At 41.9% G+C, this 27,428-nt stretch overlaps 1 protein-coding gene across 3 annotated transcripts in view; it reads right to left on the reverse strand.

The window, feature by feature from the left end:
• Positions 1-27,428, reverse strand: part of LOC143177562 (paired box protein Pax-6) — a 79,256-nt gene that overhangs the window by 40,578 nt on the left and 11,250 nt on the right. For all 3 annotated transcript variants that reach the window (XM_076375558.1, XM_076375557.1, XM_076375560.1), the window contains exons 3-4: positions 14,829-14,994; positions 14,344-14,524 (exon numbers count right to left, since the gene is read on the reverse strand). In XM_076375558.1, coding sequence (XP_076231673.1) covers positions 14,344-14,524; positions 14,829-14,994 — 347 coding nt within the window. The remainder of the gene's footprint in view (positions 1-14,343; positions 14,525-14,828; positions 14,995-27,428) is intronic.

Here is a 27,428-nt window from a genome sequence, read left to right on the forward strand (position 1 = left end):
ATGGATTACAAGGCGATGCTATAAACCCAGAGGTTTTATATTATAGGGTGAAATATTTAAATTTTTGCGTAATAGGTGATTTAAAAAATTTAGTCTATGTGGTCTTGTGTTGGGAATTTATGGTGAGGAACTACTAGTTTGTTATTAGGTAGTTAGGTAGGTTATTTTAGCGCTTGTAGTTTGAAAAAATTATAATATCAATTAGAATATGTAATAACGTCGCACTTCGATGAAAATTGCATATGAAAGAAGCGTATACTACCCCTGGCAAAAAGATTTCGATCAAACCCAACAGTATGGAGTTATTTAAGAATATTGTAATGTTTGAAATGTAAAATGCTATCGTATGAATATAAAACATATGGGAATATTAGATGAGTTTGTTACAGTAGTATTTTATATTTTTAAGAACTGACTTCGTATGGTTAAATTTGATGGAAAGCTTGTTGCCAGGGGTAGTAAAAATCAGCACGGTAATTGGAGTTGCTCACCTGCATCAGCCAAGGAAAGAAAAAATATAAAACTGTACTAATTATAAAAAACACACCGCAATATCTCGAAACTCAAAAGAAAATATGAATGCACAGTTTCCATAAAAATCCTCAAGAAATTGAACTCGCGCGGTACACTAGCAAACAGAAAGCACCACGATGTAATCAATACATCACAGTTAATTCACTCTCCAAGGCGAAGAGGAGAATGACACTCGAGTCATTCTTACCAGTTGATTTATAGCCAGCAGGGGACACGCGCGCCATTCAAAACAGGATACGAGATGATCGTTCCCTGAAAACGTTACTGTCGCGGAATGTCGCCCTTAACCGTGACTTTCATGACTTTTAAATAACCCTCGTAAAGGCGCCTTTGACCACGCGCCCCCGAATCACCCGGACCTACTATTTCAGGATGTTTTCGCGATAATAAAGCCACGGCCGTGTATGGGGCTCGTTCAGACCCCCAGGATAACGGAAGTAGACTGAATGAAGAGCGACAGCGTACGGGAGAAAGAGACAGTCGCACCCTTCGTTTCTTCCGTTCTTCGCTGCTTAATACACTCGAGTCGCGCGCGTACGAGCCAGAGGGTGACGAAGGGGCGACGCGCAGGAAATACGCGACTACCGCGGATAAGCACTCGTAAAAATTGCACTCGCGCATACACGCTCGGCGTAAACAGTATCCGCGTTGGAAGATAATGCGCGCGATATTTACACAGCGTCGAGCGACGCTACCACCGACACGGCTCTGTCCGATGACTAGCCACCCCCCTTTGAAGACGCTCCATGACTACCCCCCTTGCGCGCCGTGTCAATGTCGCGAAGTTTGCCTGTCTCTAATAGTACTCTTCGAAACAAGTTTTAGTTGAGCTTTGATGTTCGAGAAGTTTGGGTTTTTACGAAAAGGAGATTTTTGTACTTGGAGTGGGGTTTGCGGTTGAAACTTCGAAACCCTTCGAAATTCGAGAAAGTTTTGAGAATTTGAAGCTATGCACCCTTTTCGTGATTTGAAATTTTGGAAATCCAAGGAGGAAAAGAATATTAAAGAAGTTAGAAGAAAAGTATCTTAAAACTGTAACAGATTTTTTAGCAGATTCGCCACTATACAGATAAGAGAAGAAGTGGATTAGGTCCAGGAAGAAATCATGTTGATGTTCTTGAATAAGAATTTGGATTGGATATTCTTGTATAGATAATGCTCCTTTTGTTTATGTTTCATTTAATCATAATCAATAAAGATTACTGTAAAAATTTAGTTGAGTTTTGAAAATTTTTAAATTCTAACGCACCCCTACTTTGTACCTTTTTATAGACAAATTTTTTGAAAAAAGGATTTCAAAGTATTTCGTACACAAGTTCACAGAGTAAAAATATGACAAGAGTTTATCATTGTTTTATAAAATTCCAGAAATAGCGTAGGTAGTAGCAAGTTTCTGTAGAATACTGCACACCCACCATTTTATAGAGGACCTTTATATGTCACAGATCATCGAGGAAATAATACTGAACATAATATAAGCTTCTCAAGTAGATAAGGTTACTGTGTCGTATCATAATCCCATACGAAATTATACTAATCATATTTGGAACGATCAAGCTTCGCAGTTCTAATAGGATTTAACACAGCTTCTTTCGATGCTCTCACTTAACCCGTATTTGCTATTCGGGAGTGAGACATAGGGGAGTGTGATGACACGTGCTATTGCGTTCCATGTGCACGAGAACGGGACACACTGCGAGCAAAATGTCATAACCTGTCATTAAATCACCCCTCTATATGCGCGCGTTCGCGCCGAGAACCACAGAGAGCCCGTGTAAGCACCTAAATCACAGGTTACGCGAGTCACGTAATAAGAGTATATCGTGTTCTGTGGTTTCCGCTGTTCGACACTCGATAATCATTTAATAACTGTTCTAAACATTCCCCCTCGTTCTGTGATAATTATGTTTGGCCTTTGGTCTTTTGTTTGCATATGGGACAATATCTGTCTGCACGAGAGGAAGACTGTGGGTATCATGTAATATAAGCGATGGGATCTCTGTTTTACTAAATAAGACATTTAATTTTTGAGTAACAGAGTTGTACCTCCTTCTAATAGATGAATAATATTAATCCTTGAATACTAAAATGGGTATCTAGTTACCTAGAGCCTACTATTCAAAGAGTGTTAAACTTATGCTATTTTCTTTTCTGTAAAAAATTCTAAAAAAAAAAATTGTTTATTGTCCTATATCTTTAAATATGATATTCAAAATTCTCTCCTCGAACAATGTTCTAGGATAAGTATATAAAAAGTGTGGGTTTGACGAATCTTCCCTTAGGTTTCTGAATGACGCCCCAAGACTCAGTATTTCTAAAATTGAATGTTATATAGTAAACTTGTTATTTTAATTCGTTCAAGTGTAATAGGACAAGCGCTCCCACGAGATGCAGAGTAGGAAAATCGCGTAATTTTTCGGCGATTATTCCCAATTGCGATTGTAACGAATTCGGAGGTCTAGAAATTGGGGCGAACCAGTACGCCACGCGTCGTTACGCCGATTTGCAGTATAAATCTTACACCCTACGCCAGCGACCATATCGTGTAGTCACACCCCATACCGCGTGGGAAATCCAGCCTGGATCGAGTCAAAGGACCAAAGAGAAAAAACAGAGATGCGAATCGCGTGCAGTGCAATTGTACATGTGACAGCTCTATTATGTTAGCTAGGAGCAGCTACTTGCCTTTAGTCCACTTAACCCTTCGATGAATGATCACGCGTGCATAGTAGTTCAATATGTACATTACAAACTCATTTCAATAAAAAAGTGCCCAGAAAATTAATAAAATGACTAAAAATGGCTATAAAATGGCTAAAAAATTGAATATTACGAGAGGTAGGAAATTTTTTTAACAAATATTTTTGATAATTCGAGGTTTTAGTTTAATCAGTAGGTACTTTTAATAGGACACTTGATAATGGTCCAATAATTTAATTGTCCAGATATAAATTGTTCGTCTGGCACGATATAGAATCGCATCCTCCGGAACGAGCCGCAAAAGGAGCTGGAAACCAATCTCGGACAACGAAGACGATCCTTTCCCGTGTATCGTTATCTCGCGAGCCATTATTCCACGAGTTATCGCCGCTGGTTTGATTTATCGCTCGGAACACCAAGAAACTTGGCTTCAACCCTCGCTGCATCGTGAATCGCATTTCTAAGCGGCGTGAGTTATATATCGTATCGAGAAAACGACAATGGAAAAGAGATAAAGCGAGGCGATGCTATGAGACAATAAAGATTTCTATTTTCTGTGAAGATGCACCAGGTCCTCTTTTTGTCATTTCAGAAGAAAAGGGGAAGTCACCTTTTCAGATTCTTTAATAAAAACTTGACACCCTACCATTACAGCTAATTTATTTCTTAATCTGCCATGCCCATGGTTCTCTCTGACTGTCTTTCACGACTGCCAGCTAGCTTATCTTTTTCTTACTTCTGTAAGAAAAGATAACTGATCATTTCTGACACAAAAGACTCATGGTGCTTTTTTTGGTCGACTTACAATTAATATTATTTAATTTCTGCTTGTATACGCTAAGCAAGTATGCATAGAAGCTAAACTAGAATATAATAATAAAAGAATCCCAAAGTCTAGTACGTAAGAGACAACACAACTCAAATATAACAAAATCTAACTTAAGGTATCCCAAGAATAATACATACACTATACAAAGCCTGTAATTTATCTTTACTACTGTCCCTAGGAAACAGAAATCCTATCACTTGCTCCATTATCGAACAGCCAGTCCAACAGATACAGATATCAGAGAGGGTCGCTGAAACTTGAGCGACAATGGAGGGAGCGGTGGAAACAAAACACGTACAAAACGCAGCAAAGAGTGAAACATTGAAGAAAAACGAGGGAGGAGGAACGGGTGATCGTGCCGGCAAGATACAAATTACATTTAAATAGAAGTCGAGGAACGCGCGGCATTCGCAATTTAAGCGAAGGGGGTGGGAGGGACGTTGGGAGGAGGGAAAAGAGTGGACCAGCGAAGAAGAGACATGAAAGGGCGATTCTGAAATGCAATGCGAGCAGAGCGAGATCGAATGAAACCCCCTCTTTCCCTCTTTATCATCGTATCTCGTCGTTCCCGTTTCGCTGTACCGACGAAAGAAATCGCGGAACGCCAGACGCCAAGTGTAATCACGGTTTTCAATCTGAAACGATGGAGGGTGGTTTTTGGATGCACAAGGGCCAGTTCACGAAGACGTTCAAGGGGTGGTGCCGCAGACGTTGATCGTCCAAGGAGGGGATGCGGTATTTAGCAACGCGACGGGGGTTCCCTCGAGTAATGCAGGGACGGCGTGGACGCCACGCGTCGCCAGTTATTGCCTTCTGCACGCACCATGGAGAACGCACCACCAGCCACCCCTCGCCGCCTGTGGATTCCTGCGATACGCGCGGTTGATGATAGTTCTCGATTCGAGAACACCGCCCTCCCAGCATTCTGATCGAGTCACGTGCACGATTTTTTACTTCGTCCCTATCGAGCTCGACGATTGAGCTTTGGGTGGTTCAAAGGATAGGGTTGGTGGATGCAGGTGGTAAGTGTACTATTTTGCAGATTTTCGAGAAGCGTGAAATGTTATTTGTAATATAATAGAGTCTCTTAGGAAGAATATTCTGCTGTTGGAAGCACCTGGTATTAAAGTACGCAATTCTAATTTTACGTGTACCTAAGGCACTTATAATGGGTAAAATAATTAAGTAACGATGAATAAGAATAGGTAGGCATAGTGGAGAGAAGCTCTGAGTACCAAGTTCTGCTCTTGGATTTTTCCAAGTGCAGATACGTACGTATGTGATTGGTTTTTGGTGAAGAGATGGGGATCTTAGTTCTTAGCTTAGTCATTAGATGAAACTGTATGCTTGGACTTCTATTTAGAAAGATTGTGCAAGTAGTGATCTAGATTATTTTGAATAGACATCGCTTATTATGTTGATCCTTTGTGGATCAGAACCAACAGGCTACTTATTCAACATCAGTTCACAGCCTTCAGAAGGACACATTTTGCTATCCAACCTCTTCTGTTTCTTTGACCCAACCCAACCTACACTTCTCCTCTACTATAGGAAATATCCTCGATTATTGCCACAAATATTTAACTTGTCAATACCAAGACATCGCAGAATTGTAACGCAAAGATCACGAAAAGGAGTGCCAAGGCAGGGTTCCAGTGCCCGATAAAAGTAACTCGGCGTTCAGGATTTCACCACAGGAGAACAGAGAAGAACGAACGAGGGAGAGAGGCTATGAGACCAGTTTCGAAAAAGAAAGACGCGTCGATGAGATCGAAGTCTCCGATAGTCTGCTAAGAGGAAAACGTTGAAGACAATCGGGCAACCTGTAAACCGATATCCTTCGGCTACACCGGTCTCTATACGCGTACAGATCGCGTACCAGGCTCGTCTTCAAGATGACACAGGCCCATTTATAGGCGAAGGACAGTCGATCGTTTCTGATTGGACAGGACAGCCGCCACACGGTGGTTGATCTTGAACGGGCGACGAACAGCCTCGGTATAAGGTTGCCAGAACGCTGGCCGGTTAAAGTGATGTTAACTGCCCCGACAGAGGTATTCTTCCTCGGCTAGAGCCCTCTTCGGCCTCTTGCCGACCAAACAACATCCTTCGTTGAAAGGAAAACGGAAGAAGGGTTCCACGGCTTCGCTGTTTTAAAAACACTTGCCCTTAATCGACTGTGTGATGCACAATGAGGATCGGTTGTCATTCGAAAGTGAAAAAGTTGCTGTGTATCTCGTTACGAGTACAGTAAACACAGACATGTTGGATCCACGAATGAGGTCTTGTACAAGCTTACGGACGTTGTCTGCAGACAAGTGTCTCCAGACAAAGTCTGTGGATGTCTCTGGACTGTCTCCAAACTTTTAACATTTTTCTGTTGCATCTCTTTCTGCGAATTCAGAAGCATACAACCCAGTGCAAACTGTGGCGGCAACCTTACTGAACGACATGGCTGAATATACCAATGGTGAGGAGACGACAGTGTCTGCAGACAGTCTACAGACAGTATCTGTAAGTCTATACAAGGCTAAAGACTGCAAATTTGTTCCGTGTCTATGGTTCTTGTGCAGTAAATTCTTTTCTATAATACTCTACAGAATATTAACCAGTTACTAGAATACCATAACCCTATTACACTTCAAAACACCAACTTCAACTTGGACCCTACTTTCATTCTCTTCCTATAACCCAAACCAGTCTGCTAAACAATCAACCCCTCCGACAGGATAAAATCGAACCCATGATTTCCTCAAGCCGCGATTGCCACAAAACGCCAGTGCTGCGAAGCAAGTATTCCATCAGGGTTCAACACAGAACGCAGCTAGTTTCGTGGGGAGGAAATTCGCCAGCATAAGAAATTAATTCCATAAGAGCATCGTCCGGCAGGAACGGCGACGGTTCGGTGATTAAAAGGGACGTCGGCTCGCGTGGAAGAAAAAGACTTCAGCGACAGCGCGCCGTAAAGGATCGGCCATGGAAATAAGGGAAACCGTGCGAGGGGGTTGGTCGGGGGGGAGGGAGAGAGGATGGAACACGACGGAGGGAGGAAGAAAGAAGGAAGTAACGGAAGAAACGTTGCGCGAAGGGGATGAAAAAGGGTGAGAGTTAGTGGCGGTTCGGTGAGAAATACATAATGCAGTAGCCGGACGTCTCCGACACCCTGCCCGTACTCCCGTCCCGCCCCCACCTACGGCCTATCCAGAGCCCAAGAAGAGGGCTGCCGCTGGCTCCGTGAGAGGACACAGAGGCCGAAGAGAAGAGGGGTTGCTCCGTACTGGCAGCGGAACGCGAGGGAGGGGTTGGTAACGCGAGAGGACGAAGGGGTGCATTGATTTACGCGGCCAGGGCAAGGCGAGGGTGTCTCCAAGGCGGACGTGCAGGGGCCAACAATTCACTCGCCTCGGGTTCCAGCAGCCATCCATTACTTTGCCTCTCCTACCGACCGAGATCCACCCTTCCAACCCTGGATTCTTTCTCTCTTGGCATTGTTGCGGTTACTTACCGCGTATATATAGCGAGAACGACGTCGTTGTCACGTCCAAACGGATGTCCGTGTTCCGATCGTTTCCTTCGCGCTCGTCAATTATAACGGATACTTTTCCAGCGTGCTCCTGTCACGATGGATTCGATGGGTTTCTAGATTTGGTTGTTACTGATGGGACACGGTAGGTACTTTTTTAAATGAAGAGTATCTATAGTGTGCATGGTATACAGGGTGGTCTGTTTAAGTAAGGCCATTTAAATATCTTTTTCTAATTGTAATGACACCAACAATATTTTACATGCGATTTGAATGGTATGGAGGGACAATATACTACGAGGAATCCTTTTTTCAAAGTCTCAAATGAAATAGTTTCAAATTAAATATTTTTTATTTTATCACAATTAGAATAGATATATACGTGGCCTTATTTAAATGGACCACCCTGTAGAGTTGCATCTATATACTGAACCAAGCGTTGTTTTCTGTAGATATTTTGTTATTAAAAACAATTTTCTTAATAATTCTTGCCTTAGTATTTTCTTAGACATTTAATCAATGAATTTACTTTTTATTTCTTTAGATTAACTCTAATTTCACAATGTTTAAAAGTATCTAAATCTTCTCTTCAAGAGGGAAATAGTTCTTAAGTTGTACAATGGATAAATGATTAAATATATTTTGTATGATTAGAAATGTAGCTTAAGAGAGCAAAGGCGTGATCAGGGTGCTAATAGACAGGGCTGGTCGTTCATACAATCATCCGGTATGCTATAGCATGTGGAAATAGCGTGCAAACACGTCCCAGGGATTGTCCATTCGCAGTGGGAGACTATTAATTACAGGGACACGCTCGGCCACCACGGGAAATCACGTTACCCCTGATTCAACTCCCTTGTGGTACTCGTGATTTTCCACCCCCGAGTCAGAGCGAGAAGAGACGACACTGGCGTGAGTGTCGTATGGTCAGTATCAGTGCAAGTGTTAGTGGCGCCGCTTAGGCATTGAATCCCATCATTGGGATACTCTGGTCAACCCTTTCGACCCTTCCTAATCCAAAAACGACCGATGTAGTCGATCTAACTACTTACAATCGGACAAGCTCACTGCTTTCGAATCTATTCTGTTACCAGCTGATTTTTGTCGATCCATTTGAGAATCAAATTTATGTGAATAATTAATTTCAAGACAATGTACTGTAATTCTTTAGCTATTAAGTACTATTTTTAAAGATTGTAGGTGTAATGTAATTCTTTGACGGAAGTGAAGGGTTCTAGATGTCGTGTTTGTCAGTTGTGTCTGTTTATTTAGGAAAGGTATACAGGGTGCTCCACAAAACGTGTCAGAAATTTTAAGAAATGATTCTACATGTCAAAACAGGACAAAAATCAGGAATAACAAAATTGCATATGGCGCTTCGTTTTAGAGTTATTAATTGTTACAAAAACGTCTAAAGCTTGCACGAAACGTGTCTGACTCGAGATTTACATTACTGTCGTATCAATCAAGTTAGAAGTCAGTCACAACAAAGTCAGTAGAATAAGTCCCAAGACAGACATTTCCTCAAATTCTTCAATTTTCTATAATATCGTCTGCTTTCATTTTCGTCTTATCTTAGCATGTAGAATCACCCCTTAAAATTTCTGACACCTGTCGTCGAACACCCTGTACAACTACTAAGTCAATCAATATTAGTGTAACAATTATCGAAGCAAAAGAATGATTCATCGATGTTTCAGATATAATCTGAACCGAATCACGAAGGGAATTTCGACTTTCGGTATTGGATTGAGAAAGTGAAGTATACAGCAACTGCTCGTGATTTGGAAGTGTTCATTGGGGGTGAGACATCAACGTCAACTCCGGAAAAGAACGATCGCGGTCAGGCTGGCCGGCTCAACGAATGTAATCTCGTTTGCCAGTGGTTGCCAGCTCTCTTCATATTGTTTTATTTCGATATACATTTAGCATATTCCTATTTGGGTATTTTATGACCTAAATATCTCAGACGAGAAGATTAAATTTTTAATCCTGAATACGAGACTGAAGCCACTGGCCCATCACTAACAAAATATTTAGTAACTACAGATTTTAATTACTTGTACTACTGATATAATATCCTGCAACAAGCTTCGTTTCGAGAACAAAGAAAGAAAAAAGTTGCGAATATAATAGTGACGAGTTAGACAAAAAAATTTCGTATTCTTATTTAAATTACTAGAACTAGATCTAGCATATAAAGTCTCATAAAAAACATTCCTCATCCAAAATTGAGTTAACATTAACATCGACATAATTTTACATACTTCGTTAATGAGAGATAAAAAAGGAGAGAGCAAAAAATTTTCACGTGCCAGGTTCGAAAGTTGACCGAGAACCACTGATAGTATTCCAGAGTCAGTGGTGCGAGTAAACCAATAACACGTCGACCACGCTCGCTGCCAGATTCAAATCCAACCGGGGACCAAAACGGATAGCTAGAGCTTCGCAGGACATTTCGAATCCCCGACGCGACGCCACGTCCTGCACCCGTTTCGGAGTTTGTCAAATCATTGTCCATTCGATCGTTCACGCGGTCCTTCTCAAAGCGGGAAAGCATTTTTCTCTTTTCTAAGCGGACTATGGATTAATTGTTCCACGTCGATTGTGTTCACAGAAGATTTCATGGGATTTCTCTATTGTGGAGGAATCCTCGAAAAGGAGTAGGCATTACCAACGATTCAATTTTTTATCTGCAAACATATTGCAAAATCGTTTTCTACATATTCAGAAATAATTTGGAGATTCAAAAGAAATTTCAATTTTTGTAGCATCACATACGCCCATACCTGTAATATAATCGAAGGGAGGTGCATGTGGAGATCCACCACGAATCTGACGACGAATCAGAATTCATCGAGGAAAATTTAAAATTGTCCCAGGCGGGAATGAAAGATTCGCAATGCATTCAGGTTTATTCCCGCGACTACGCGAGGTCGAGGCAAGAGCTTCGCTGGAGCGCGGGATATTCAAGGATATTCCGGCCGTTTTACGGGGTGTACGAAGCGTATCCAATTTGATGGCATTACAATAACGGGGGTAATGTCTGAGAATAATGAAATTTCCCTCAATCACCGCGACCCGCCTGGAATACGTTCGTTCCTTCTTGCCTAACCGTTCCTACCTTTTTCCTCCCCCTTTCCTTTGACGTTCTTATTCCTGTCGTTGAGCTACGAGCTCTCGACGCGACTACGGTCAGAAAAGGATGCTCTGGAGGAAGAAACGCACAGGCACGATCGGAAGACAGCGATCTTTACAAATTGATCTCTTTTGAGTTAATGAGCGTCGAGGTAGGTATCTAGGTAGCAATTAAAATAAATATTGAAACCTATTTAAAGGAAGACAATTTTTCAAGTCTTTTTGTGATTTTTTAAAACCTCGACAAAGTGAAATATTTTCCTTCTAAAGCTCAATTACTTTTAGTTGATAGCAGAAAATATTATAAAAATATTTGAAGGTAAATCTCGAATTATATGATTAGGAGTACCCATAGGACATCAATCTTTAATATAATAAGTTTCCCATAATGATAATAATAAGTAAATTGAGGGACATTTTGTAAAAAGGGAATTGAAAATTTGCTAAAAAGGTTGTTTACAAAGGATCGTGAATAATGATGAGGATTATTATAATTAATTAAATGAATGATAATAAAAATTCGGAGCCATGTACACGAGTGTTTAATTTTAAAATAATTGGTTACTTATGGGTATCCCTAATAATATCATCTCATAATGTACAATAGAATGTAGATCCTTAATTTTGCAGTTCACACCGTTTAACTGCAAATCGAAAGACGAACGACATAGTCTGAAGTAGTTGATTTGATCCTGGAACAACTAAAGCATCGTTGCAATGCCGCGAAAGAGAAATTGCTTCCATCCTGATTTTCCTTTTATTTCTCGATTCGGTCGATCCGGTTTCTCTCGCCCCGCCCCCGACCCTTTCTCCACGCCGACGTCGATGCAATAATTCTCGAGCGAACTGTACATAATGGAATATTACACGGACCATTAAAGAAACGTTAATCTTACCCACAACAAGTTCAGAAGCGCTTACAGGATGCTCAAACGCGGCCGGGATTATACTTTGTACAGCGGGCTTTGATCCTCCTCCTTCGCCCTGGAGGCTCACCCGACCCCCGCAGCGTCCGTGTAATTTGTTAAACCGTTAAATTCTGCGATCGTCCCGGTTGGTGTCGGAATTATCGTGCCCCCGAAGTTACGTTTTCCGTTTACCTTCGTTCACTAATCGTTTTAACGTATTTCTGTCTAGGGGGTGATTTACGCGAAACTGAGCTACTACGCGTGAGGTTTTGTCAATTGATGGTGGAGCGTGGAAGTTCGATGGGTAGAAATGTATGTTTTGGGACTTAATATTCTCTAGAGGTGGGTCTACAGTATATGTTATGTAAGAAAGTTATATCATTTTTCTTACCACTTGAAGAAAATTACTTCAGACTCCATGCTCCTTATTTACTGTTAAGATGAGTCTGCATTACATGTTATATAACTTTTTCGATAACAAGAAAGAGACATGTATAATATCTCCCTGTTCTGTTTTCTAAAAAGTTATATAACTTTGTCATATAATAGGTAGTATAGACATATATTAATAGTAAGTAAGAGACGAGGAGCTGAAAAACAGTACAAGTTCAGAATAAGACATTTTTAAATACTCTCAGAATTATATCTGGACCGCAGAATGCATAGAATATTCAAAAGTTGCAGAATGCATACAGTATTTAAAAATATCAAAAATATGAAAACTGGAATATCTACAAAATTATATTATCTGAAAGTTAAAACAAACTTTTATTTACGTTCCATTTTCTTAACTGTGTTTATGAAAACATGAAAATGCATAAAAATCTTGCAGTTCATTGATTAGACAAAGATGCTTAAGAAGATTTAAAGGATTCTTTCATTTGAAACTAAAAAGGAACTTTCTATCTGTACGAACGTTTATATTCATGAAAATTGCCTTCGAAGATCTGCCGCGATTTTTTTTAACAATTTTTACCATCACTTTTAGTATAGTCTGTAGTGAAAATCAAAACTAGTGCTTTAACAACAGTAGCTAATATGAATTTAAAAGAAGCTTCTGAACATACTCGATTGAATCGCGAACATCACTAAATGCCACCAAGTTAACAAGAACCCGTTAGATTTTTAATTCCGCGCGATCGTCGAAGGAAGGAAGAGAGCCTCGAAGCAATCTTTCGGATGGCCCTGTTACTCGTATCGGAGACGGTTAACTTCTGACAGTATCTCCGCGACGATAAAAATGCTCGATCCCTCGGCGTCATATCCCTTTCTCTCGGAATTTCAGCCGAAGCATCTGCGAAGGGGTGGCGCACGTACACCTCCGAGCCATTACGGAGGCGCGAGGGAAAGGAAGAGGGAAGAAAAAGAGGCAGAGGGTCTGTCGAAGAAGGGCGGCACAGAGGGACGCCGTGGAGGAAAAGAGAATTTAGCGACCCTCTTTCGCTTTTTACCCCGAGCAAGTCGAGAGCCCCTTAGCCACCGTTTATTGGACGCATGCAAATATCCATGGCAACGAGGGACCACCATGAGAAGCAGCCCCGTCGCGAGCCTTCAACGTATTAGTGGGTGGAGGGCGAGTCTTCGAGACTCGGAGGAGGAAAAAAAAGGGAGATGTCGGGAAATTCTCTTTTGATCCGTACGTTATTCCCTCCACCCTTGGCAATTTCTTAATTGATTCTTTTGTTCGCGGAATGTTCCTTGCTCCCTCCCTAATCCCAAAATTTTTAGACTGGAAGCTTACGCCATGACTGTCTGGGTTATCGTTCTCTAAATTTACTTGTATTAAATTTTGAAGAATCGTTTATTGATAATAGTACTAGGCAATAGAATTAATAGTTGCAGTAATTGAGGTATTTTTAAAGTTACAATTTTTACAATTTTATTTATATTTTAAAGTTACAATTTTATCAAAAGGTTAAATTTTGAAACTTTTTAAAAACTCATATGAAGAAAATTCGATGTTAAATTTTTCTTTAAGCAAAAAGATTCAGTCGATTTTTCTGTACGAGAATCTTGAAAGAGAAAGAAGTAGGCAACAAATTCGTTGGGATCCAAGTCACTGCGAACTGGAGTTACGATAGTTTCAAGCGGATCGACAACAATGAAATTTATGTCGACTTGTTTGCACGAAGAGTTCATCGACTCGCGTAAACATATCCCTCCTAACCATCCCGAAGGAAACTGGTTTTCAACCCCTGTCTCTTCGACTATCTATGGAAACGCGTTTCTGTTTTGTATGCGCTGAGAATGCCCCTTGACAATATGCTTGCGCGCTTATGGATTTCCACCCCCTCCCAAAAAATCCTAGCTCCATTACTTCTGCCTTGCGATATGATTTTACAAATGGTGATTCTTGTTATAGATCACTACAGATGGTACAGATCACAATTTCATTCATAACAGCGTTACTTTAAGATAAACATTTAATCTTAAATTTTAGATGACGCAAAAAATTATGAGATTTTTAATTCTTATATCTTTGGAAAATGTAGTAGAAAAATTGAAGATACAATATGTATCAATTTAGATAAATAATATAGTATCAGAATTTTGTGTGTGGTGGAACATGAAAATTCCACTTGAATATTCTACAGTGGCCTCAAAATTACCATCGACTTATGAAAAATTTTCATGATACATTAACTACGTTATTTTTTAATCGTTGATAATTTCGTAAAATTAATTTTATGAGAGATAGAAATAGTACTTACACTAGGGATGTTGTCGTTCGTGCAGACACCCTCTTGAAGCAAACGGTCCCTGATCTCCCATGCAAAAATAGAAGGGCACTCACTTTTGTAGAGGGATATCTTGCTTACGACTTCCGCTGTGGCAACTCGCGGCTTACTACCACCGATGGCTCTGGGCCTGATGGATCCGGTTTCATAGTACCTGCAATAATAATAATTTGCGGTACAATACGGTAGAGTTTCACTTCAGAATTCGCATTCACTGTTTACACTACTTTTCTAATCTCCATAACACAGGGTAATCATTGAACCTATTGCAAGACTACGTGACTCGAACTCTACAACCTACTCCCTTGGTTCAAAGATTGTTATCAAGGAAGTAGTTTATCAGTCAGAGACCCAGCAACCCCATTATTTACAGAGAACTTTTCCTCATAACACGTAAATCTGCAGCAGCAGAATGATGTAACCCACGAGAAGTCAAAACAAGCAATATTTCAACCAACCTGCCCAGAATCTTCGAGACGCAGCCGTTGCTGACCTGCAGGATCCTGGAAATATCGCAAGGTCGTGCGCCAGAATGCGCTAGTTCGACGATCTTCTGCCTCGTCGAGTCTGGGAGCGGTCTACCGCCGACGAAGACACCCCCGAGCTGATTCACTCCGCTGTGACCTAGGAAACAGAACACCGAAACGCTGACAAAATCTTCATTTAAAGTGGCACCTCGAACAGGTGACCTCGAAGAGTCAGATTCTAAAACCTCTTCGAATATACTTTTTTCAAGGATCGTTCGCGCGGGGACCGTGAAAAATTCGAAAGCTTTACCCCGCCTCCAAAGACATCCTCTCATCTCCAGGAATAATACTTCTGTCGCTATAGATCACGTATCTTTTTTTCCTTCGCCCCTCTTACCTAGAGAGAGGGGAACGTCTCTTTTCTTTTTATGGACCTCGTCGTTTTCCAAGGGGGTGAAGGAGCAAGACGCTCGGGCAGGGGGTTGGCTGCAGGCGTTGTAACGTTAGCGAATCCCATCGTAGATAATCTTCGACTCATTGTGTCGGTGACAAGTCAGGCACACGGACGCACACACAGAGATACGCGTCATTGGACGCGTTCGAAAGTCAGGATCCAGTGTCCTCGAATTCCTCGCGGATCTTTTATACTCCTGCACCCGAGGCGAAGGATACGGGCCCGACTTGTGGCGTCAGAGGACCGCCACGCCCTAATTCTTTCGGGGGTGGAAACCGCCGAATACTGGGCCTGAGGGTTCCAGAGAAGTGGGTGCAAGGTGCGTTCCAGGAAGGGAATATGATCCAGTTGTTGGAGAAAAAATTGCACCAGCGTGACACCTTGATTAACAATTATCAGAAGAAATTGTCGAGTTTTTTTGATAGGTAATAACTGGAGCAGAATGACTGATATTTTTTAGAAACTAATATTAACTTTTTAACGACGATTTACTTCGAAATGACTAATTTTAAAAATTGTGTTTTTAGTGAATACTGTAGATACTATATATTTCAGACATGGAGTAGTGAGTCACTGCGTTTTTCCGAATTCGTGAGACAGAAGTTAATTTTGTCGGTTCATTTGGTTTGTTAGCGACGCTTGAGGAGCAGGAGAATGGAAAAGGTACCTAGGGTGGCGGCGAGATTTTTTGCTACGGGGGACATACTTTGCAGAGATCGAGCCGACGAAAATTTCCAGACGGGGCTAATTCGACGCTTTGGCTGGTACATACGGAGAGTTACGAGGGAGATTTACGAGCGCTGCGCGATCGACGAAATGGGGGGCTCACGGTCGATTGACTTTCCAAAATGGGCCTAGCGTTCGAATCGCGAACGATTCCTTGCGTGTCCTATAGGTAGGTACCCGAGAATATGAGTGCTCCTCTTGCTTAGGGTTGTTGGAAGAATGCTACCATGACTTGCTGCTTAAAATTGTGTAAAGGTATAAACATGTTTACATGATATTGGAATTTATGAATTGAATATTAAAGAAGATCCTTCACAATACTTTTTTTTATATTTACCATGAAATTTAAGTTATTTAAAAAAGGCAATATTTTTAATTAAGTAATCACTATTATGTGTATTAGTATTATGTAGGTATGCTACTATGATAGTACGATGGTTTACTATTAGGTATATTAATTTCCATATTCATCAAAACGACAAATTTGCATTCTTTAAATTTACCAACAGCTTTGTAAGCGAAAAAGCAACGTTCACCTTTCATTCAGAAAAAGTAGTACCTATACATTTGACTTCCCTTGGTAAATATTAGAAAGAAAGGGCCAGAAGAGAAGGGGTCAGAGTCAGGCTAATGAAGGCTCAATAAGCGAGAGGTTTAGAGCTGGTGACACCCCTCCTACCGATATTTAATAAAAACGTTACTATATCAAAACACATTCTCTCTCAGAATGCTCACTCGAGCGCACCCCTTCATCATGCCTGTATTAATACAGGGTTACGCTTTGGGTGCCTCGAAGGTGGTATATCCCCTATTGTAACTACACTCACGACTATTATGTCGTTCAGTTGTAGATAAACAGACACGTACACGCACACGTGGACATCTATAATACTCTCGGCCCGTGTTCACAATGGACACGTAACAGGAGTAGAAACTAGCGCCCTGGAAATGCACGCTATTTGCTAGAGTTATTATCGCTCGTTAAGGACTGGCATTCGAGGCACGACAATTCGCTCCTTCGCCCCTTTCTGTTCTAAGTGACACTTGCTCCCTTTGCTCTTTTCCTTTTTATTTGTTTCTTTATTAGCGCACGTTGCCCCTATCGTGCCCATTTTTAAGTGCTTAACGTGTTATTACACTGTTGCATACACACCTTAAAAGGTATTCGAAAATAATTAAGTTCTGTAGAATTTGATGAAGAAAGTCTTCATTTCAAATGAGAATTCCAGTCCTGAATTTCAATGATATACTGAAAAATATTTTTTTCCCAATTCTATTTCTGTAAAATTCCTTGGTGAAAGATCCTCCTTGCTTGCAAGATGTCTGCCAACATCGTGACGAATTGCATTTTCTACTTCACTTTTTTTAATCAATAATTATTCACAGCCTTTGTTTTTATCACAGTTGCCAGTAACTAAAGGAGTCCTATGATAATGGCTATGTTTTGCATTTACTTGCTATTATTTTCTTCAATCCTTAACGAAAGATAAATGGCTGGATAAACAAAGCATCTTGAAGAAGGTTGTTCTTCCTGTCGATAACGCAGCACTTCCGGGATCGAGAGTGGTGCTGCCTATGTCGAAGGGAAAAAGAGAAGCTCGTTTACAAACGAGAAACAGAGCCTCGCTGACGCGACGGCTGAGACAGCACATTCATCATCCACTTCTTTAGCTTCTTCTCCTTTTCCTACAGTTTTTACTTTTATTTTTATTGCTCTTCTGCTAGACAGCTTCCTTGTTAAAACGCTGTAATGTAATCAATTATAAGGAACACCCAAGCTTCCCTTTTAAATCCAATGATAATGCCTCAAATTAATAACACTCTCATCTGCTAAATTTCCAGCTGAAGTTAGAAATGCATATTCATCACAAGAAAAACCATCTTACAATAATTAACAATCACTTTCTTCCTCCCGTAATTTCCCCTCTACTTAAACATCCAAAAATACCATTGCAGGGCATTACTTCAACAATGAGAAACCATAGAAAATTATAATCGAATTTGCCAAACGGAAATAAGATTGAACAATGACGATTACCAGATTCTGACGAGGAACTTTCAATATTGTGTCCATTATCCCGGGTCATTTTGCGTCATTGTGCCGAGCATTGTTCCGATCCGTGCGAACTTCTCGGGAGAGTTCGCAACAAGCGTGGAAACAGCTCATAAAGTTGCTACAATGCATCCCGCGGCGAGAGACGGCAAACGGTTACGGACGATTAAGGTCGAGGCTCGTCTCACGGTGGCGAAAGCTTGTTGGTATCTCAATCGGCTCCGCGCAGAAGTGTTTCCGGAGAATGAATGAACAAGACACCCCTGGAACCATTTCAAGCTCCTCAACTTCGACGAGGGAGGAGTCAAGGGATGCCCACTTGGCCTCGAGTGCCTCGCGGTGAACGTTTCTACACCGCCGAGGATAATCGGTCGGAGAGGATAAAGAGGACAACCGACCGATCTATCTGGTTGGAGGTCACTTTAAATGCAGCTCAAATATTTGAACGACTGTAGACAACTCCAGAAGAGGTACTATCTGGCTGATGCTTTAGCAGGTTTTTAGATGGTTGACGTTCGTGAAACACGTCTTTGAGACATTTGGGATATGATTCTATGGCTTGATTGGAGAACTCAAATGGATACTTGAGTTCGATCTTTTCTATCTTATTTAATCTCTAGAAAGGCTGATATCTTTAGATATCCCTAGATCACCATTTCTCACTATTCTTTATTCAGGAACAAAGAAGAATCTAGAGTCATAAGAATAGTAATATCCTCCTTTCAATTTCCACTGGCTAACAGAGGGTGGAAAATGGACACTAGTTTCAGAGGACTTTGAAGGGTTCGACATTCTATCCTTGACCCATATTCCAGGCACCTACTACTTCTAATCCTCAGCGTATGCAAGAAATTAATTTACACAATCACAAATTGAGTTAATATAGAACCCTAATAAAATCTAACACTTAAATTAAAAAAAAAACCAATAGCAACATTTTCACCTAATTCATACATAATATCCCTCATTCGTCCTCTTCCAAAGAAATATACCAAAAGAGCAAAGAAACGAGAACACAGTAGTAAAGTGATCTATAAAATGAGCCAGAACATTAGAGGCCTCTCAAGACACCATTGACAAGCTGACATCAGAGGACTGACTACTTCAAGCCACTATACAAAACTGCAACATAAAGAATCCTCAGTGTCAGTGACATCATCTATTTTGTCGGTGAAATCACTCGGCGAAAAGTATATCTCCAGGAGAGTGGGACCTACCGAAAGCCACGAAGAGTGACGAGGGTCAGCGGTGCACAGGACTGTCCAGCAGGTAAGGATGACAGCGGAACGAGGAGCGTTGGAAAAGCTCGAATAAAGACGGAACAAGCAACAAGCATGAATAACGACAGCTACGATCATCATAATAGCCTCATTGTTGCGGACATGTTTTCAAAATGAGAATCCTCCCTGTGCTCTCTACCGTCTTCGCCCCTTCTCTCCCGTCTCGCTCTCTTCAGCATCCCGAGCATCGACTGTCCTTGCGAACCGAGCACAATGAGGACTCGAGTATTTGTTGTGTCGCTGTTTGTAGCCAATCTGCCGCGTGCTTTGACCAGAACGCGGTAGCTCCTCTTCAGCCACGACTCCCCTCTTCCCCGACTTTTTTTCTCCTTTCCCCGACTCGACCTTTTTCCCGAAAACGTGCTGCCGACAGTTATTAGCGTTATTAATGGCCGTCCATTGACAACTCGATTCATCTCCGATCGCCTATTTGTAGCGAAGGGGAAAGATCCGTGTTCGGCAGATGTACACCTTTTGCTCGGGACCGAGGGACTTTCGACAATTCTGAAGGGCGTCATCCCGTGAACATGAGTGTCCCGACGGCCATTTTCGAGACTGCAAATGAGATGTACGTTGCAAGGTGATTTTCTTGGCGGCATGACCTTTCTGCTCTGCCTTTGCTTAGCATTGTTCGTTTTCGTCCTTTGCTTGGGTACTTCAAGTGTTGATTATTTTCGAGTTTCTGTGAGGTGTACGAGTGCTATCATGATTGAGTAGCTACTCTTTCTTTACGTGAATAAGTACTACTTTGGTATAGACAAATATTAAGTACCCACTTATAAAAATACTATGAAGACTCGAATTACTTTGAACATGATTCGAAGTCGAACTCTTGAAAGTCCTGAAAAACAAACCTCAAACTTTTCAAAGTCTTTGTAACACTTTATGTTAATAGTAGTGCTTGGACGAAGCTACATATTAGAAATATTTCCAAGATTTTGAATTGAACGTTACCCATTTCTCAAGATCTATTGAACCTCTCAAAACTTCTAACACTGTCAACACTTTCAAAAACTCTAATTTCCAAACCATCTTCGAAGTGATACCAATTTTTCATCACGCATACAGATTCAAAGCGACTGAAAACGTTTCAGTAACCATTGCTAATGACGTAGAGCCACACCAACGCACAGACACCATGGGGTATCCACCCAGACAATACGAACCCCGTGGAAACGTAAATAGGAAATCGAGTCGACGTCGGTTTCGGAAGCGATTTTTCGCTTAATCGCGCCCTCTTTGGCCGCAAGTACACGGATGCTCCCTGGGAGCGGGGCATGCTTTCTTCCGGGGTCGAATTATCCAATTACCTGGCGGCGAACCTGTGCCTGGAGGCTGTGGAAGGTCGAGGAGTGGATCAGGATCGACGATGGCACATGGCGGTAGCACGAGGCGGTCGTGGCCCAAAAGCAGGCTGGACAAAGAGCTCGTAAACGCGTTATTCCACGCCAACGAATATGTCAGAGCCGCTTCTCCGGGTTCACTGCGTGGAAAAGGTCCGTCTCCACAGGCTTCGTGCCGCGGCCTGTGCGTCTTTCTACCCCGCCAGGGCTGCCTTCGCTGGCCAGTCCCGCTTTTACCTTCGTTATCTTCACATCGACGAGAATCGGGGAACCTGGTGATAACTTCGCGGAGGAAAGGGGGAAAACCCGACCCCGTCTCCTTACTTTGAATCTCAATGGGCAATCGCGCCACAAAAGCGTAGAAATAAATCGTGCACGGATTATGGAACGGGATTATGACAATTGGAGGAGGGCATTGTTAGGTGTAATCTTGGGATCTCTGAGGATCTTCGGTATACATAGTGGATGAGTGAAATCAGACGTGGTTGCTGGTTCCTCGGGTGTTCTTGAGGCCTTATGGTGAATATCAAATGTGGAAGTAGTGGAAAAGCTTTTGGAGGATGGAGTTCTTGTCACTGTTTTTGTAGGTGACGCTGAAGCACGTGTTCATATATAGTTTAAGACATAAACTAGGTATATAAATTAGGAAATTCTGGACAAGAACTAAATTTTTCTTATTACATCTTTCAAGTAGCTTCTTTGTAATTTTGGAAATATTATAATGGAAATAGTGTAATGAAGTTTATATGAGTATCTATGGAAAAAAGGAACTTACACAGAGCTACATACCACTTATATATTGTTGTAAGTTGTCTCTAATCTCTTACACACGTGCCTCAAAGGTCCCAGCCTCACCGAGAAACTGAAAATTCTTGCAGCTAAGGACTGATTGATCCAAGAAGAGGGAGAGAAATAAAGAAACAACTAAGTCGCGTCGACAATGGAAAACGACATGTGTTCCCGCCGCGTAATCCACACGAATCCACCGTGTCTGCATGCGAATCGACGAAGAGAAAAACTCAATCGCGATCGACGGACGTTCTGGATATTCCGATGGTATATAGCGCAGGACCCCCTTTTTTGATCAGTTATAGCGAAAAATGCAAGAAGGGCCCCGACAGAAATGTAGAAATAAGGGTCGAGAGCTACGACAGCGGGGCAATAAAACCCGAGAAAGGGGCCCTTTAACAGAGGCGTACAAGCACAATCGTACAAGGTGCACAATGACATCGACTGGCTGGTATTGTGGTTGCGCCCCGTTTGTTCCCATGGGATTCGTGTCCGTGAGGGTTTTGACATAATTAGTCCACGTATCGGAATGATCAGCTGTGGGAATAGCACGGCAGAACTGTCGATCTACATCTACTTTTTGGACCGAGAACTCGACCACGGTCACAATGGGCGCCGTATCGGGATAGGGTTCAACTATTATCTAGATAAACATTTTCAATAATTACTTTTCATAGAAAATATTATATTCTGTTAGATACTAGTAAAAATAACTCTGTACCTCAGAGCCAGAACCCAAAAGATCTACCACAGCATTGCAATTTAGGATCACATCTAATCTAATATTTACATCAGATCCTATCCTTCCCTAGTACTATACCCAAGAAAAAAATAAAAACAAAATTACCGAAGCAAACAAACAATTATAACCTTGATGGTACAGAAAAAAAACCTCCTTTACCTAGCAAGTAAACACACCCCAACCAAGACACTCCCAAATGCCAGCAGAAACACGAAAATCCTTTTAAGAGCAACAAGGTGTCAACCCTTAGGTGGTCAGGACAGGACATGCGGTCGCTCACCAAGCAGCTTATTTGCCCTCGTTATGAAAATGCGAATATGGGTCAGGGCGTATTCGACAAGATTAGTCGAGTCGTCAGGAGCTGAAGAGGCTCCGCGACGCAGGTGTGCGGGTGGAATCGTTATTATTGTGCGAAAGAACGGTCCTGAACTCTCAGTGAACGCGAAGTGGAGGACCTTTCGAGGGTCCTTTTCAGAAGAAATGTTTTCACCGGTGTACAGCGACGAGAGTTTAAGTACGAGAAACGGGAAACGGCAAAAAAAAGATGAGAGGGCGTAGGAGGAGGAGGTGAAGGAGAGAACGAGAGCGAAATCGTGGCGAAGAAAGGAGAAAAGACGCGAGACAGGCGAATAACGGGTACGCGCGCAAATGAACCTTTCAAAAATCAGATGAAAATCCTGTGAGCTCGCCGAACGACGTCATTATCGCGCTGTTAACTCCCGTTTACTAACGATCTGCACGCATTTTTTCCTCGTTCTACGCCAGAGCTGAACCATTTTGCTCTCGGAGGAACAAGCGAGGGAGCTGCTCTTCAGCGTCTTTCTTCACGTGGAGAACCGCGATGCACTTCACCATGAACGAGCGAACGAATATAACTGTTCGTTTAAAGAGAAGAGGAAACGCTTCGGGAGAACCCAATAAGTGTTCATCTGAGCGAGGATTTTTTTTTTCCCTAGTGCCGATCATCTTCCTAGTCCCAGCAGAATAGGGTTCGAGGGTCGTGTAGTGCAACTATCCCTAAAATATTTCGCAACATGTTATATCGTGAATGTCAAATAATTGCGAAGCACATTCTCTTCAGCTGCTCTAAATACGCCGAGTCTCGTGAAAAATTTCAGATGAGAGCAACACTTCAGTTAACAATTTCAAATATTATCCCCAGACAGTAAAAATAGTTTTCCTTTTCGATGATTTTTGGAGTTCTGCGATAGAATTCAGCTTCTTGCAACACATTTTAAGAGTCAGTTGCATGCGTACTGAGCGCGTTTTTTAAAGAATCATAGTGTAATCGAACAGAGGGTAATTTCTTTTTAATTCAGCTTTTGTCGCCCTTGATGGTAATATCCTTAGCTTAGGGTAATAAAATCGTTTAAGAGTAAATCCCTGGTTTTTCTAACGTGTAGCAATAGTGTGTCAAAGATATCCCTCCTCCTTGATCGAAAAACTACACGGGTCTTCGTTGAAAGAGCAAATCCGACGGCCGCGGGGCAAGTACAATGAGAATCCGATGTAATCTCCGGAAATGTTTAGGGGAAAATTAGGCCGACAGTTGTCAGTACACCCATGGGTACAGAGAACTATTTCCCCCTGTGAAGCGGTTTGTCAAAATATTTATTCAGTACGGTATCCATCGTATTTTTTCTGTTCCTGTTTTTTTATCTAGGCGTCCCCTTTTTGCATTTGGGGGTCACTTCTGTATCCACCAAAAGCGTGGACACGTGGACACCTACAATTGGACTCATCAACAGTCCTCCCTTACAAAATCCCCCACAGTGTCATTTAAAATTCTAAAATCAGCTTTAAAACGTATTTAAGACTCCCTACTTATAGAGCAGGTACTTCTACTTAATTTCTAACTTCCTTCTTTAGCTTCATTCACATGTACATTATGCATTTCTCAATTCTTAAGCTTCTTGTCATTAAAATATCTGAATACTTAACTTTCAAATACAGGTAAGTATGTATAGTGCTTCGCTGACAAGATGAGCCCTGGGTACAATACAGATCTATTAGTTTCGTGGTTCGTCTCGTCAGTGGAGCACAGTATCTATCTACAGCGAATAAAATATAAGCTCTGCGGGTCCAAGCTTTTAAAGTAACTCTGTAACTAGTGCAAAATACGAATCTTATAGAGTTGATTCTAGAGCCAGAGCCAGAATATTTCTAGGCATCGTTCCTAGCAGCGACAGGGCGACAAAAAGAGGATGAGGGCGAGTTTAGCCGGTCGGATACTTCGGAAACTCTGGTCGATTAAAGCTCGCGCTGTCGCGAGCTCGTATCTACAGCGTACAAAAGCGACGGCGACGTCGGTGGCGGCTTTTCACACCGTCGCTATTTTCTCGACGCCACCACCACCACCTGCTCGCGTCGCGTTGCCGTCAGGGCGCGATTTACGTCACGTCGTTTTTTGTCCTCGCTGCAGAAACTGCAGTTAGGATGATGGTTGGTATGTCAAGAGAATAACTGTTCGCGAGGGAAGCATGAATCAAGATTCCTCGAAGAACCTATAGAAGTCGAAAGAAACTATGCAATCCACGAATTAAAGAATTTTTTATTATATATATTGACATCGTGACTTAGATATTATTAGTGTAGGAAAAATTAATGAGTCACTACCAAATGTACACATTTGTTTCTCTGAGACGAAACTCATAGATAATGCTGTATACAGGGTGAGTCACGTAACTGTATCACTTGAATTTTCTTGTAAACTGTTTATTGTATTAATTAATGTTCTTAACGAAAGTGGTTTAATATTGAGAGCAGGCTCTTCTTTAGCATGGTCCTTTTGATACCAAGTAACTTTCGTTTGAAATTTTTTTTCATGCAATTGTGATGGCACCATTTAGGTAATACAGTTGTGTGACTCACCCTGTAGAGTGATCTCAAATTTCAGTGTTTCCCGCGAGAGAGTTAGCAATACTACTACTACACTACTAGTAAGTAGTAAAAACTATACTGTACTATCGCTTGACTCGATCTTATTTAGCGCCGTGGCGATTTAATTGATAATTCGGTATAGAATTCAGGAGCAGGCGACATTCGTACGGTGCAAAGGTGGTATTAAAAGGAACACCCAATCGCACTACGTCTTCCGGCCTCTCCGTCCACTTTGCTGCGTTAAATCAGTGAAACGATCGGGACATTATTCGCGACGGCCGTGGAGAATCCATGAAATTCCCATCGCAATAGCTTCACGTCCTGACAATGGCGAGGGTCGTCGGGCCACTCGTTCTTTTCTTTCATCGCGTTAATGAGCTTCCACACTAATGCACTCTACCTTCCATTTTTTATTTCCCTTGTTTTTCTCCTACCTTCTTCTCCCTCGAAACATAAGAACATTGCCGTGAAACAGATTCGAACGTTCCAAGCGTTCAACTATTTGACTTTGGTTAGCGTAAGTAAGTCACTCTTTAGAACTAGGTTTACATCAAAGAGGAACGAGATCAAATTCCTCAAACAGTAGCTCGTAAAAGAAGGCAATACAGTGTTAGATCATATGTTACGTATTAGAAAGAAGAAAGTAAAAACAGCTTCTCGAAGACTAATTTCATCATTTCAACGAGAAGAATATGCATTCAGAAGCATTATAGAAATCATAGGGAAGAAACGTGAAATGAGACAGACGTAGAAACCGAACCCTTGTATCCTTCTGCACCATATGATAATTTCATGCGTCGTTTCCCAAGCACAACTCGTCCCATAAGTGGACCTCTGCTAGTTAGTCATAATCGTTTTCATACGCTTTTATATTCCGAAGTATCGGATGTTTCATCGTCGTATTCCCGTTTCCGCTATTCCTGTCCCAAGAAGTACCCCTTGAGTGCGCGTTACTCGGGCCATACGAGCTTCCGCTGCTCTCCTCACCCTCTCCTCCCTCCCTTTCGCGCCGCGTCTCAGAAGGTAGTCGCAGGACGAAAGCAGAGCCGTAGATTTTACGGCTATCTATCTATCGAGCCATTTCGTACGTGTGCTGGGTACACGCTGAATTTTCTCCCCGTGCCTCTACCCAGCCGTGTTGTGCCTCTGTATTGGACTACGAATTCCTTGGAACTACCCTCCCCAGACCAGCCTCGCTCCCGTCTTTTTCAGGGTGGACCAAGCCACCCGCCGAAATGTGCCAGCCACCCGTTTGTGTTTGAAGAGGGAATTTTACAGTCGAATACACTTGATGCAAGACGTACAGTTCTGTCCAACTGTTTCGACCAGGATCTTCTCGTCCTGGGATCCACCTTCGATAGGCTCCCTTTGATATCCTTGCTCGCGACTTTTCTTAGGGGTAATTAATCGCTTCTTTAGATGACTTAGTTTCTTTGTGGTTGATTAGTATACTGTTCAGTGCATCGTATGTGATGTATATTACGGTAGAGGACTGGATAAGGGGTGTTTTAAATTTGATAAAGTGGATCCTATATTTTTAATTGTTGCTTGATCGAGAAGATAGTTTAGTGGTGTAGGTAGAATATATAAATACTCGTATATACGCTGAATTACTTAAAGTGACTTTTCTAACCTATTCTACGAATAGTTTTACACTATCTTCTACCCCTTATTATATGACCAATTCTGCCCTCAAGTTATGCAAACAATCATTATTAACCATTAACCGAGTCCCAAATTAAGCATCATTTCCAAACAAACTTTTTTGTAATAAATCATTTTTTTCTATGATCCTTCTCTTGATCCTTCTCCAATAAAGCAACTCTTTCACTTTTAAATTTGCCCCCAACGTTCCTCCCCGCGTGAAGAATGTCGCGACGCCCCGTGCATTAATTCTCGCGAATAGGGCAGACACCCTGAACACGGACGACGCTTGACGCGAGGCGAGAGCACTTATAATTGTCGCTTAATTGTAACGACGGTCGAACGCGTTCGAGGCGGCAAACGAAGCGAACATTTCTACCGGGCGAGCACGCCGGAAAGGAGAACGAAACGATGAAAGACAAAAGAACAACCTCCTCCGCCTTGCCTAAGAAACGAAGGCAGCAACTGTTTACTGCACAAACACGCCGCCTCCTCTCTTCACCGACTGGTCCCGCGAATGTCGGGACAGAGGGGCGGGGAGGGAGGGGGGGGGGGGGAAAAAAGAAGAGAACGACGCGGAAGGAGGCGAAGAAAAAGTGGTGGTGGTGGTAGAAAGAGCAGAAGAGGAAAATGCCCCTGTGAAGGTCTCATTGGACGGAGGAGCTTTGAAGGTGGAATTC

This window comes from Calliopsis andreniformis, chromosome 3, assembly GCF_051401765.1.
Source record: "Calliopsis andreniformis isolate RMS-2024a chromosome 3, iyCalAndr_principal, whole genome shotgun sequence".
NCBI lineage: Eukaryota > Metazoa > Arthropoda > Insecta > Hymenoptera > Andrenidae > Calliopsis > Calliopsis andreniformis.